Source organism: Brachypodium distachyon, chromosome 1 (assembly GCF_000005505.3).
Source record: "Brachypodium distachyon strain Bd21 chromosome 1, Brachypodium_distachyon_v3.0, whole genome shotgun sequence".
NCBI lineage: Eukaryota > Viridiplantae > Streptophyta > Magnoliopsida > Poales > Poaceae > Brachypodium > Brachypodium distachyon.
Genome location: NC_016131.3, coordinates 67,942,485 through 67,956,245, shown reverse-complemented (window position 1 = coordinate 67,956,245; position 13,761 = coordinate 67,942,485). Strand labels below are relative to the sequence as shown.

The following is a 13,761-nucleotide window of genomic DNA, read 5'->3' as shown; positions in this document are numbered from 1 at the left end:
CGTGCCGAGAAGCCATGGCAGTCCTCGTCGATGTAGTGGTGCGTGCTGCTAGAGAAATCGTAGGGAAAAGCGTCGTGGTCGCCGGAGACGATGAAGTTGGCCGCGCCGGACCCGAGGGAGACGGCCGCAGCCATGGCAGCCCAAAAGCTAGGGTTGCAGTCACGGGGTAGGTTGGTGGAGTTTTCTAGAAATTAGTTTGGGGATCTAGAAGAGGAGGGAGAGAGGAGTCTAGGACTGGCCTCAGCTTGGCCAGGCATGGCCGGACTAGGGAGATCCAGGTGACGTTGCGGTGGCGTGGTGCTGCGCTCGGGTCAGGAGAGAAAAAGGCAGAGAAGTAAAGGGGAGGAGAAAGCAAAGCGCGTGCGTAGGAAAGAAAACGAAGGGCCAGACCGGTCGAGAGTGTTCTGCTAGGCACAGGGCACTGTTTCCCTTTCTACTTTCTTTTTCTTTTTCCTTCACACCTCGATACTTGTTGGATAGGGTCACAGGGGTACTACCATACATATGCTTTTCTTTTCTTTCATCTGTACGCTAAGTGCTATTAGCTTAGGAAAAAACTGCACTTTGCATGTATGTCTTGTTATTTTATTTTATTTTATTTTCACTTATTAGAATTTCGATTAGTAAAGTTTCAAATATGTTTATGAATTAAATATTAGGAATTGACTCCGGACAAGCAGGACACCCGGACGGTGTTTCCGAGTTGACCGGAGCGCTACCAGGCAAGTCACATCCCTTGAACATGTCTTTGAAAATGATTTTATGAAACTTGGGTTATTTCGAAATTCTTGCATGCCACCCAAAAATAAGATTTATAAATAAATATGTAAGTGGATCCGGTGGATCCACTAGTATGGTCAGTACTAGGTAGGCCGACCCGGACAGGGTTACGGCTTAAGTGTAATTCGGTGGGTAGAGAGCTCAGGGTTCGGAGCAACCCGGATAGGGTTGGCGGAAAGTCAGAACTCTTCTACATAGGGAAACCATATAAGGACAAATCAACTGGCGCTTACTTCAAAAGCGGCGCAGACCGTACTGACCATAGACCTGGAATGGGACAGGCTGAGCCGAACCACGCCAAGTAGCTACCTCTGCCCGGGTGAGAAGGTGACTGTATCCGGATAGGTGCAGACACCCTAGGGCGGGACCTACCGGTCAGGGGTCTCGACCTGCGGGCCTACGTAAGGCAAGGTGGCGAAGCAGAGGTAGTGTACGGGCTGGTTCTGGTTCTGGTTCCTTGGTCTAGTCGTGTGCATATGATTAGTGCGCCGACGAGGATTGACCAAGTGATGCTATGGGCAAAGCAGTACACCTCTGATTAGAGTTAAATGTGATATCACTCCTAACTTCCAGGTTTGGAAATGCGTCGTGTGGGTTTTCCTCTAACACAGGATGTAAGATCCCACGTCGATCTGCCGCCAGTAGATTTTCAAATAAAATATGGTTTTCAACGAAATACTAAAAGAAATAACTTATTTTCGGATATAATTATTTTTGGTCTGACGGCTCGATGGTCGTCAAGGTTAACTCATGCATAATGATTTCCGGCAGCTTGCGGAGTACGTATTTTCATACGTATTCAGCTTTGCTTCATATGTTGTTTTCAAACCAATGATCATGGTGAGCCCCGACGAGGTAGAGGCCGGTACTTATGATGAGTCCGGTCCTTACTATGAATATGCTGAGGTGGAGCATGAGTATGAGGATGCCGCTGGTGAAGATGATGTTGCGTAGACCACCAAGAGGGTAGTTCAAGACGGCCTAATAATGTCTAGATTAGAGGCACCTCTTGCCGTAGTGAGACTTGGAGACACTTTGAGTGTCCTTGTAACAAGACACCGTCTGCGAACGGTGAAGGTTTGTATTGTACATGCTACTGTTTTCCTCAAGTTGATCTTGGCGCAACTATGTACGTGACGATTCTTCCGTTACGCTGACTTTGTCAAAGGTAACGGGGCGTCACATCTACCCCATCAGTGGCACTTAGGTATATCAGTTCACGACCCACCCTACCCACGTCATTAGTGCCGCAAGATGAATAGTGCGGATGTTTCCACAAACCATGTAATTCTGGAGGAAGAATAGAAGATTCTAGTCTTAACGAATAATTCATGTACATGCTCTTTGGAACAATGGACTGCCACCAAAAAAAATTCATAGGATAGAATTTTTCTTTCAAATTTTGGAGAAATCTAAGCATGATGTCTAATCTCGTGGGAAAAAATATATTTTGACAGTTCAATGCAACTTCTCTCTATCTCTCTCCTTTTTTTTCAAATTATATAACCATCTAACCACAAAATTCATGTGTTTTCCCCGTGTGGCATCCAAACGTTTCTCTGAAACAGTTCTTGTATTTTTTTTAAAACAAAACAAAATATGTAGTATTCAAATTCTTGGCATTTCAATCCTCGTTTTTTATATCACCTTTTGGATTTCTGTGATAAAAAAAGGAACGCTTTTGCAGAATATTGGTCTACTGTAATAAATTATTCCCGAATTGTCGTAGTACTCCCGGCGTCGTTACTCTTTTCGTTACGGATTACTGGAGTCCGGACGTTCACCACCCAACACGTCCCTCGCATGCAACAGCTTTAAGAATCCCGCACGCCTCCTTTGTTTCTCCTCTCCCGGAAAAGCATGGCACGTCAAATCCGTGAGACGGGACGAGCGTGGTCCAGCCACAGCCTCCGCCGACCCCGTGTTGTGAACGAGACGAGGTCCACGAACCGAAACCCCCGCGCCGCACGGCCGCAGGACGACAGATCGAGAGCGAAGGCTAGCAGTCGGCACACGAGACAAGACTCGTTCACGCTCATCGGGTCGCACTCGTCCCATGACACGGTACACAGACACATCAGCGCACCAAACAAAACCCCAAATCGCCAAGGCGGACCGCGCGCAGGCTGCAAAGCTAAATCTGGGGCGAAGGGTGGGAAGTGAACGCACCGAGGCGCGGCCACCTCGCCGAGATCGACGGGCCGACGCAACCCAAGCCGGGGGGGCGGGGGCGAAGCGATACAACCAACCCCCCCAGCGCGTCGTCGAGCTCGCCTGCGGCGAATATTCGGACGGGACGGGATAACGCCCGGCAAGGTCCGGTTCCCCCCCCTCTCTCTCTCTGTCTCTCCCGGTCTTCCCAATCTTTGGGCGATGGCGACGGCGTTGGGGGAGGAGGCGGAGGTGGAGCGGCCGATGCTGGATGAGGAGGAGGAGGAGGAGAGGAAGGGGAAGCAGGGGAAGGGGAGGCGGTACGGGCTGGTCGAGTACCGGGCGCTGCCGGCCTACATGCGGGACAACGAGTACATCCTCCGCTACTACCGCTGCGAGTGGCCGCTCCCGCAGGTGCTCCTCTCCGCGTTCTCCATCCACAACGAGACCCTCAACGTCTGGACGTGCGTAACTATTCGACACCTCTCCGTCCTCCCGCTTGATTGTTTCCGTCGAATTGCTTTCCTGTGTTCCTGTGGATGCGTGCTTAGGCCTCATAGACTGGGAGCAAATTTAACCCTGTGCTGACATAGACCAGCGGACGGATCCCCTAGGCATGTAGTTGTGATGGCATTGCGTATTTGTAGGTTGAACCTTGAAACAATGCTCTCTCCAAAGTTATCTGGTGACTGGTGATCCATCTGCGGTTTTGTTATCTCGTTTTTGGGCTGATTTGAGCCAAGCATACAATTTTTCCCTAGCTGTGTAAATATAGCAAGGAAAAAGGAAGTAGATTTTCTTGCTTCAAAACAAAATGTATCTTACGTGTTGATTTCCAATACGAAGTACAATAATTCGTTTTTTCCTCAATTCCTAATCTTCAGATTTTGAAGTTAAGATTGATTCGAAGTAAGAAAAAAAAGTGTACGCAAATTCAGCATGGAGTGTGGCACAACCCTGAATTTCAAAGCATTCCTTGTGCACTTGCTTGTTCATACCAGACAAGAGGACATGATCATGCGTTTAATTGAACCATGGACTCCCAATGTGTCTTTTCTTGTCTTTGTTGCTTATGTGTCAAGTCAAATGGAAATTGAGTGATTTGACTACCATTATGTAAGACTGAATTCGGCCAACCTCTTATGTGAAAGTATGATATCTGGGAAATTATGACTGACAAGCCTTTTTTTAATCATTTTACTGACTTGATTTAACAGAATTATTATTGATTTTCTAATAAAGCTTTTTCGGAATGTGTGTATTTTCAGGCACTTGATAGGATTCTTCATCTTCCTTTCATTGACCATATACACCGCAACGAAAGTTCCAAATGTTGATTTTCAGAGCCTGCAGCATTTACCTGATATGCTGAGAAAGGCTGATCTTCATAAGATTCAGGCGGAGCTCGCAGCATGCCTTCCTGATTTACAAAAGATGAAGGATGAAATGAGGAGCTCTTGGAATTCTATTGAGATGCTCCCATCATTATCTCGTTGGCATCTCCTGGAATTACTGTCAAGTTGCTTGCCAAACAAGTTCGTCCATCCCAATGAAACCAATCTTTCTGTTCTTGTAAGTAATCACCAACTTATCTGATTCTAGTCTTTTGTTTTTTCATTCTCACTAGGCACTAATGGTACTGTGATCAGTTAATAAGAAATCTTACCGGTGTTGGACTATCAAATCCAGGCCATTTTACTTCCTACTAGTTTATTCTAGCTTTAGTCCACTGCGACTGATCTATGACCAAATTAAGCAGTTTAAGCTGACATGAACCAAGATTTTACTTCTAGACAGTTATCATTTATCAGTATCAGTGAAAAACAAACATATGTTGAAATCTGCTACTCCGTCCGTTCCATAATTCTTGTCAAAATGTTATATGTATCTAGACGCTTTTTAGGAATAGATACATCCATATTTGGGCAAATTTGAGACAAGAATTATGGGACGGAGGGAGTAGTTCCTAATAGGTTGCTGGAAAACCAGTAGCATCAAGAAATTTGCCAGTTTATGAGATTAAGAACCTTTGTTTAGTCTATTGACACAACATTAGATTTTGCTCTTGTTGGTACACATACATAGAACAATAACATGATCTAACTTTATATTGTCATCCATTCAATCCTCACCACCTTCTGTACAGATTAGTTTTCGCATCGCATGATTTGCGTAAACCAGTTCTTTCTAGCTTATGTGTTGATAACTGGTAACATAATGAGCATTTCTTTTCATTGGCGCAGGAAAGCATGAAGGAGGATGTAGCGATCATGATTGGGCCACACTTTATTAGGCCGATCTCTAGGTGGCCATTTTTTGCCTTCATGGGAGGTGCCATGTTTTGCCTTCTTGCCAGCAGCACATGCCACCTTCTCTCCTGCCACTCTCGCCGCCTTGCATATATTATGCTTCGGCTAGATTATGCAGGCATTGCTGCTCTTATCGCCACATCATTCTACCCTCCAGTATACTACTCTTTCATGTGCCATCCTTTCTTTTGCAACCTCTATCTAAGCTTCATAACTATTTTAGGAGTAGCAACTATTGCTTTCTCTCTGCTCCCAGTCTTCCAGAACCCTGAGTTCCGAACCATACGAGCATGCCTCTTCTTTGGCATGGGAGCATCGGGTGTGATCCCTGTTTTCCACAAGCTGATCCTTTTTTGGCACCAACCAGAAGCATTGCACACTACTGGATATGAAATTTTGATGGGGCTTTTCTACGGGCTTGGAGCATTGGTGTACGCAACTCGGGTACCTGAGCGCTGGATGCCTGGGAAGTTTGACATTGCCGGGCACAGCCACCAGCTCTTCCACGTCTTGGTTGTTGCTGGAGCATACACTCACTACCATGCAGGGCTCTTGTACCTGAAGTGGAGAGATCAGCAAGGCTGCTAAAAGTTGTTCTATGGTTACAGGATGTGGATAGATTTGTTGGTTCTTCGATTGTGTCTCGCTGGCCAATAGAGGACTGTTGAAATTGGGCAGAAGACCCTGCTGGTCTGTTGTAAATTGTGTACTAAGCATAAACAAGTGATATCAGGTAATTAAGGTGATTATATTCTGCAACATTTTTTTACAGCATATTCAGCAGCATTCATTGAAGATTGGTGCTGCCGTCATTATCTTAGTGTTGAAGTCACGACATGATAAAGTAATGTAATACAAAAAAAAACTATACTGTTGACATTTTGCGGTGCACCCTACATCATTATAAGCAATAAAATACGCAAAAACAAACTATACTGCTGACATTTTGCGGTGCACAAGATAATACTACATGATGAAGCAATCTGATAACAAAAAAAAAAGTATGTCCCTGAATGTTTTCACATTTTTAAGAAAACTCAGTCTCATAATACTCTCTCCTTCTCCCTGTCTCTGTCAAGTTAGTTGCTGCAAATCTGCTAAAGACTCTCCCCCTCTGAGTACTTCTGATTAATTGTGCTAGTTTCGTATAGTATGTATCCATGTAATACCTAAATTTTGAACTTCCACTTTGTTCACTTTTTGGTACATTAGTGTACACTATGGTTGTACATTGGCTTCAAGCTGCCATGGCTATGACGACCAAGGCAAGGACATAGATACAGAGCACATGTCTGCATGCGTAAAATGTGAGAAACGAAAATGAATCTTCGAAAAAAAAAAGGTGTCTGGTGTGGTCATCGGTGAATGGTGATAGTGATCGGCACCGGATAGTGATAGACTTCCTACTTTATTACATCCGAAAGTGTCTTATGTAGTGCATCTCTTGATGCTGCTGTGCGTTAATAAAGATTTCTTTATCGGAAAAATCTACTTTATAGAAATAGCCACAATGTTTAAAACTAGCACAATCAATCCCCATTTTCAGGGATTCATGCATGATTTCCAAACCTTTCTATGCACAACTAACCCTCTCTCTCCAATCCCTAAAAAAAACCTCTCTCTCCAACCTAAGCATCACATGCTAGCTATATTAAGTTAGCCTAAAATTGTAGACAAGACACTAGTTTCTACTATCATTGCATCAAATTCCCCAAACTAGACTCGGTTGCGAGCTCACCTTCAAAAATGGATCTCGTGGACGTTACAGCGTCCGCTTCAAGGTAGAAACGCGAGCTGGAGTAGTTACTGTTCACAGCCGTACACATCGCACGTAAAGCCACAAGACAATTCGCCATCTAGAACGAGTCACGACATCCTGCGTCTGCCTGCTGGCACTGCCCATCTATCGTGAACCAAATTCGACAGGTTGAGATCGACGGCACCGGCAGATCTGTAAAAAAGATAGGGACATCACGGCAGCTATTGTCTGCGGCCCATACCTTGTCTCGAAGAATAACCAACACTCCATGGGTCTTTACACACTCGCCGTCGTGGCCGTGCTCCTGAGCGCCTCGCGGCCGCTCCGGGGCAATTGCGCCGGCGACGTCGACAACGACCTGCTCCCGGTCGTGCTTGTGCCCGGCTACGGGTCCAGCCAGCTGGAGGCGCGGCTGACGGCGGCGTATGAGCCGCCGGCGCCTCGCTGCGGCGCGCGGAAGGGGGAGGGCTGGTTCCGGCTGTGGCCGATCAACCACACCGCTATGCGGCAGAATCCCGCCGACGCCCCGTGCTTCGCGGACCAGATGAGCCTCGTCTACGACGCCGTCGCGGACGACTACGGCGACGCCGCCGGCGTCGTGACCCGGGCCCCGTTCTTTGCCTCCACGCGCGGCTTAATCGGGTAATTAATTCTGTCCACTACTGTGCACCTCCACCTGTGTGCTTCGCAATTTGCAAGCAGGCGAAGAATTTCACATCACAATCACTCGATAGTTTCAATTTCACTATGATCCTAGTACACGCGATTTTTTTTTTGAGGTATTTGGGTGTCATCGGTGACGCAATTGGGCCGCCAAAATCTGTGTCTCCGCTGGCAGGTGGGACCGCCTAGTGGAACAGCTGGAAGCTACGGGCTACCGCGACGGCGAGACCCTGTTCGGCGCGCCGTACGACTTCCGCTACTCCGTGGCGCCGCGCTACTACGGACGCCTCGCGCCCCTGATCGAGAGCGCGAGCTCGCGCAACCGGGGCCGGCCGGTCGTCCTCGTCGCGCACAGCCAGGGCTGCGCGCTGGCCTACCAGTTCCTCCTCTCCCGCCCGCTCGCCTGGCGCCGGCGCTTCGTCAAGCACGCCGTCCTCCTCTCCGCCGCGCTAGGCGGCTTCGTGGAGGGGATGAACATTCTCGCCGCCGGCATGGACTACGGCCTGCCGAACCTCGCCAGGGAAGCCACGATCCGGCTGGCGCGGAGCCAGCAGAGCGCGCTCTGGCGCCTGCCCACGCCGATCGTGTTCGGGGACCGCCCGCTGGTCGTCACGCCCGACAACAACAACACGACATACTCGGCCCACCAGATCACGGAGTTCCTCGACGCCATCGGCTTCCCGGAAGGGGTCAGGCCGTACCTGACGCGGGTGCTGCCGCTGTGGGAGGCGCTCCCGCCGCCGATGGTGCCCGTGACCAGCATGATCGGAGCCGGCGTCAGCACGCCGGAGACGTTCGTGTACGGCGGGGACGGGTTCACGGGCCGCCCGAAGGTGGCTTACGGCGACGGCGACGGCAACATCAACATGGCGAGCCTGGTGGCTGTCGAGAAGGAGTGGTCTGGCGTAGAAGGCCAGGTCTTGAAGGTTGTCAGGTTTCCCGGTGCGCATCACGGTGACTTCCTCACTGTTGATTTTGCTGTCAAGAAAGTGGTCGCTGAAATACACGAGGTTGGTAGATCCGTGAAACTCTGCTCGAAGACTGGAATGCAGAGACGTGCAATGCAGTAGTCGTGCCAATTGCCAGCGCAAACTGAAACTAACCTGGGATAATTCCACGCGTTGGAATTATCTGGGAAGCATAGAACTTGGAAGTCTTGGAGCGGATGATCATATATTGTTTCAGATTTGCTACGCCTGACAAAAGTAGTTTCTCAGTTGATCTAGACAAAATAGAAATAAAAAAGAAACAAATGAATATAGAAAACGAATTTGCTGGTTTCGTGGCTGGTGTTTAGCTTCGTTACGGTCATGTATAGGTGGGAGGTAAGATTCACCTGCATGTCCATTTTTCTGTTGTTTTTTCTTTCTTTTTTTTATTCTCTGTACCTTGGTTCATTTTTACTTTTTATTGTTTTTCTTTGTTTTCATTATATTTTGTTTTGTCTTTTTTTTGTATGCAACTAATTAATCATATTGCAGCAGTTGAAGTTTTGTGCGTGATTCTAAAAAATGTGAAATTTTGTGCCGATTCTAAAAATTGTAGGTGAATTTGTGTGATTCTAACGATTCTAAAAATGCAAATGAAATTTTATGAGCGATTTTAAAAATGCATGTGAAACTTTGTGCACGCTTCTAAAAATTGCACTTGAAATTTTATGCGTCATACTAAAAATGCAAGTGATATTTGTGCGCCATTCTAAAAATTGCGCATAAAATTTTATGCGCGATTCTTAAATATGTAGGCAACAACGTGTTTTTTTCCAGACGACCAAAGAACGGCCTGCTCAGAACATGCACCCACGAGGCCCGCAACAGAAAAGAAGCCCACGAGCGGACCTGATACTCCTGATCGATCGATCGATATGCGTACAGACTCGTCGACCGAGATAAAACTTTTGTCAGTCGACTGAGCCGTAGTCACTCCCGTATTGTTTCTCTTTGTGTTGCATACTTGCATGTATCATTGCCTGCCCATTCGCTAACAGCAGAACGATTGCTTGGTTTGGAATTTGGAAAGCGGCATACATGTTTCTCTGGACTCAACACACTACAGCATCTGGTCTAGCCTCAATCATCATACTACACCTTCTAGCTCAGTCTCTCACGCTAACACGTATACATGCTATCAAGTACCTGGTGTCAATCAATCAAGTATTTCACTCCGGTCGACCTGTTGGAATCAGCAGTATGTTTGCAGAATTAAGATGCACACTGTAAACTCCATAAGTTAACGGCACTGGCTGATAATCAATCTACAGAAGGGGAAAGGGTGAGAACTGCAGGCTGTAGACATGACAGTATGACACCCTTGCTGGCTATCTTCTCAATTTATTTTTGAAACACCGTTTGTCTATGACTTACATGCTTACCCGGCTTGGCCAGGCTCACAGCCAGATCCCTGTGGATCAGCCCGGCTGGGGATGAATCCCGGCCCACCCAAACTTGTGTATTCGGTTAAGCTCCATCAGGATTCCTTCCCACATGGGCCTTTTGGTTTTTCAGAAATTGTACTAGACTCTTGTCTTGGGCCTTAAGGCCGAAAGTTGAGTCGTATGGTAAGGGCCCTTTGACACTGAGACTACTTTGCTGGTGTCAATGGTCTGGTCTGGTCTCTGGTGCTGTACTCGAGCGGACTCGGATGCACCAAAGACACGCATCAATTCCACATCCTTTTCTTACAGTTTTGGGGTGGATTGAACATTTTATAGACTCGTCACAATGATCAAAATTTCATAAACAAATCGAGAGTGATTTAGATAAATTATGAGTGCTGGGTAGTGGCTACATGAATTTTAGAGTTCTCCAAATTTGGAGTACATACAATTTGAGTTGCTGTTTAGAGTGTCGATATTTATAGCTATCCGATGAATATTCTGCATATGTTTGCACATGGATAAATCTCATCGATCAAATTTGATGGTTGTTTGAATCGATTTAAAAACAATTATTTCTCAATCGTTTGAGAAATAACAAAACCGATATACTAGCAGAGTCTCTATTTGGAAGACGAGAAAAAAAAATCAAGGGAGTGTGAAAAGTAAGTTTCAGTCCTGCTACGATTTTTTCAGAAATACTTCTATACAATCATATTGCGGCAGCAAAAATGCAGAAATTCAGATGTTCCCTTTGGAGCATGACTTAAATTATCTGGGAATTAAAGGTGCCCCCAAGACCGTGGGATCCATCCCAGCTAGAGGAGTGCCCTACCGGCAAGGCAAGAAAACCAATCAAACGGATCATCTTCATACCTTCTCCATGTTTGATCTGCTCTTCCTATCCCACATCTCTCTGTTTTTTTTTTCAAAGAAAGACGGAGAGTTGCAGCCAAACCAGACCAGAACTGGTCCTTCAGAAAGGGAAAGGATGGGAAGAGAGCGAGTGGTGCCGTGCTGGTGGTCAAAGAAAGGCAGTGAGCAAAGGTGGTTGGCAGCATCAAGAAATGCCCTCTCCTCGATTGCTTCCTCTGGCCCATGGATAGATGGCATTGGCGTTCGGGTTGGCACGCTGCCATGGCGCTGGGGCCGCCTGGACCACATTGACCGGTCAGACCCAGTGCACGCGATGCCACAAGATGCTGTGCGGTGCGGGCTCACGCCGTCCCGTGAGCACCCGCCCCTGTCGCCGATCCGGATTAGGCTAGCTAACCCTAAATCCAGTCAACCACAACTAGTACTACTCCCACTTTAGCCAGCTGATTAAATAAAGTGTCTCGAGCTGGGATTGGATTTAGCAGCATCTCGCTTGGCCCCCTCCCTGTGGCTATCGGCATCGTAATGATCATTGCGGCCGTTAATTTATTGCTGTTCCGCTCGGGTTGCCGGTCCGTGCTCAGGCGCTCTGTCTGCGCTTGGGGCCTTGGGGGGGAAAGCGACCCTGCATAGCAGCTCTGCATTGTTTAATTCGGCTGCAGATTTTTTTAGCCGCTTGCTATACTGCTTCAGGGGGGCAGGGCAGGTCACTCGCAGGCGCTTTGGCATTTTATACTGTGGCATCGTCTCAATGTCCGCGTAGCCAGTTTCAGGCGCATGTGGATGCTTGAGGACCCCGAAAGTTGGAGCCCTGTTCGTATTAGACATGTCTGATCCAAGTTCAAACTGGTTAAACTTGACCTAGCCCCCCAACCCCCTGACGTTTCGGGCCGGCGGGCCCCGAGCGGGCAGACGCCAGTCCCTGTAACGCTCGCCTGTCGCCGGATCCAGCGACGCGGCTACCCCAGCGAGACCCAAGCAACAGTAAAGCGTTACGTATGCCCGCAGGAGTGCTGCTGCTGCCGATCGATCTGTGTGTGCGGGGAGGCAGGAAAAGGGAACGTGCGTGGGCGCCCATCCCCCTTGAACGCGCCCAGGCCCGGCGGCGGCGACCACGGGTGGTGGGGACAGGCCAGCCAGCGTGCGAGGCGGGTCGCTCGGCTCGCCTTGCCTCGATCGGGGGCTACGCGACTCGCTCACCACAACGTGCGGCGCGCGCTACTAGTTCTTGGGTGTCCGCCATGATTCTTCACGGCACGCCGCGGTCGGCACTGTGCGCCGAGCCCGTGCCGGAGCCCCAGGGAGGCGTCGTTGTAGTACATCGGTGCCGATCACCAGGGAGGTTTCCGTTTCGGCGTGTGGGGCCTTCTGTCAGACGGTCAGCGTGCCCTGGCCTCCTCCTGGCTGGCTTGCGTTGCGTGCCTCCTCGCGCACGTACGAGGTGCTGTGTACTCTACTACTACTAGTACCACCGAGTAGCAGTACTCAGGACGTACGGCGTAGCAGCGCGCCGACCGGTAGCTTGGCTTCGCTGTGCAGCAATAGTGGTCGATTTTTACGGACGGACTTGACGACGCCTGGAGCGGTGGCTGACGACGACGCGTCTCGCTCGATCCGTCCCTTGGAGCTGTCTTGTTTTTACAGCTCGTGCGCGTTTAATGTCTTCCTCCCGCACCGCCCTTTGACTTGCAACATCATCATCTGCACGTCTGCACGTACGTACGTCAGTACGTGTATATCGTTGGTAAAGAGATCGTCCGTGTCGGGCTATAATAAATTTCTGTACGCCGTCCGTCCAAGCAGACGGGACCGCGTACGATGGAGTAGCTCGAAGAAGCCTCGGATCGGGGCTTTGCGTCCGGCGCGCCCAAGCCGGTCCGGTCGGTCAAGAAGCGCATTTTTTGAAGCCTTCATCCTTGGACACGCCCCGTTTCGGCTTTTCTCTACTGTAGCGCAGGCTGCTGCTGCTCACTTTTGCCTTTATGTTTTCGCCTTTCCTTTGGCCTGCTTTATTCATTTTTCTTTGCTTCGTAAACCCGCACTCCTCCTCCCTCCCGTGGTCTTGGTCATGGTCATGGTCGCACCGGATCCACTTAATTAAGACGTACGCAAAAAGATAGCTCCAACCTGGCATCAATGCACGTGTGATGTTTTCCGTCCTTTTTCTCTTTGTGGCTCCGGAGATATTTTTTTTACAAAAAACTGACAAGAAGCTAGTTACCCAGGCAATGTAATCTCCGCCACTTTTATCCCAGTCAAACTCTGTTTCGGCTCGTTTATACTGGAACAAACATAAAATTCGTTTTCAAAAAATCCTCCGGCCGAAAACTGCTGTTGCTAACAAGTTAGCCAAGGATATTTGATATACGGCGTACGGTGTATTCCTGTATTCTTTAGGGCCTCTGAGGCACATGGCGTACGACTCTGTGATCGATGCGTAGTCAGAACATTGAGTGTGTAAAACGGTCAAACATGGCGAGCACCACGTCCAATGTTAACGTAACGTGTGAAGAGCGTCGATTTAGACAAAATGGACGAAACTATTTCACTAAATGAACTCACCAAACTATTTCATAAATCTAACTCTTTCGCATTGTGCCTCTCCCTGAGGCACTATAAGTCTGCTAGCGTGGCTAGCCCGGACCTCATCGATGACCATGCAGGGTTTCAAATTTCGTAAGTCCTGGCAACCTTGGCCTTGGTCTACGCATGAAACATCTTGCTACAAATAAATATTTGGACAATGCGTGGTCGATATGATCGAGCACACGAAACCCAATAGAAACAGCCAAATACCACCAAGGCTCGTTGGGCGCGAATGTAGCTGGCATAGCGCCCAACTCTAAGAT

At 48.4% G+C, this 13,761-nt stretch overlaps 2 protein-coding genes across 3 annotated transcripts; both read left to right on the top strand.

Moving 5' to 3' along the window:
* Positions 1-2,878: 2,878 nt before the first annotated feature.
* On the top strand, positions 2,879-6,014 carry LOC100843296 (heptahelical transmembrane protein ADIPOR3). Of its 2 annotated transcripts, none has more exons than XM_010230633.3 (3): positions 2,879-3,395; positions 4,200-4,503; positions 5,175-6,014. In XM_010230633.3, exons 1-3 carry the CDS (start codon positions 3,154-3,156, stop codon positions 5,826-5,828), a joined length of 1,200 nt encoding a protein of 399 aa, XP_010228935.2. In that variant the 5' UTR covers positions 2,879-3,153; the 3' UTR covers positions 5,829-6,014. The 2 variants fall into 2 exon arrangements, with proteins under 2 accessions (XP_010228935.2, XP_024312879.1); XM_024457111.1 differs by having other exon boundaries at positions 2,882-3,096.
* A 123-nt stretch (positions 6,015-6,137) lies between these two features.
* Positions 6,138-9,091, top strand: LOC100835295 (lecithin-cholesterol acyltransferase-like 1). The gene is made up of 2 exons (XM_003561817.4): positions 6,138-7,641; positions 7,838-9,091. The coding sequence occupies exons 1-2, from the start codon at positions 7,268-7,270 to the stop codon at positions 8,730-8,732; spliced, it is 1,269 nt and encodes a 422-aa protein (XP_003561865.1). The 5' UTR covers positions 6,138-7,267; the 3' UTR covers positions 8,733-9,091.
* Positions 9,092-13,761: the final 4,670 nt, after the last annotated feature.

What these genes read in the sequence shown, in the direction of transcription:
- LOC100835295 (XM_003561817.4), top strand. Translation starts at nt 7,268, where the DNA reads ATGGGTCTTTACACACTCGCCGTCGTGGCCGTGCTCCTGAGCGCCTCG. An exon ending in TCCACGCGCGGCTTAATCGG is followed by an intron (nt 7,642 to 7,837) that starts GTAATTAATTCT and finishes CTCCGCTGGCAG; the next exon opens with GTGGGACCGCCTAGTGGAAC.
- LOC100843296 (XM_010230633.3), top strand. Translation starts at nt 3,154, where the DNA reads ATGGCGACGGCGTTGGGGGAGGAGGCGGAGGTGGAGCGGCCGATGCTG. An exon ending in GAGACCCTCAACGTCTGGAC is followed by an intron (nt 3,396 to 4,199) that starts GTGCGTAACTAT and finishes GTGTATTTTCAG; the next exon opens with GCACTTGATAGGATTCTTCA. An exon ending in AAACCAATCTTTCTGTTCTT is followed by an intron (nt 4,504 to 5,174) that starts GTAAGTAATCAC and finishes TCATTGGCGCAG; the next exon opens with GAAAGCATGAAGGAGGATGT.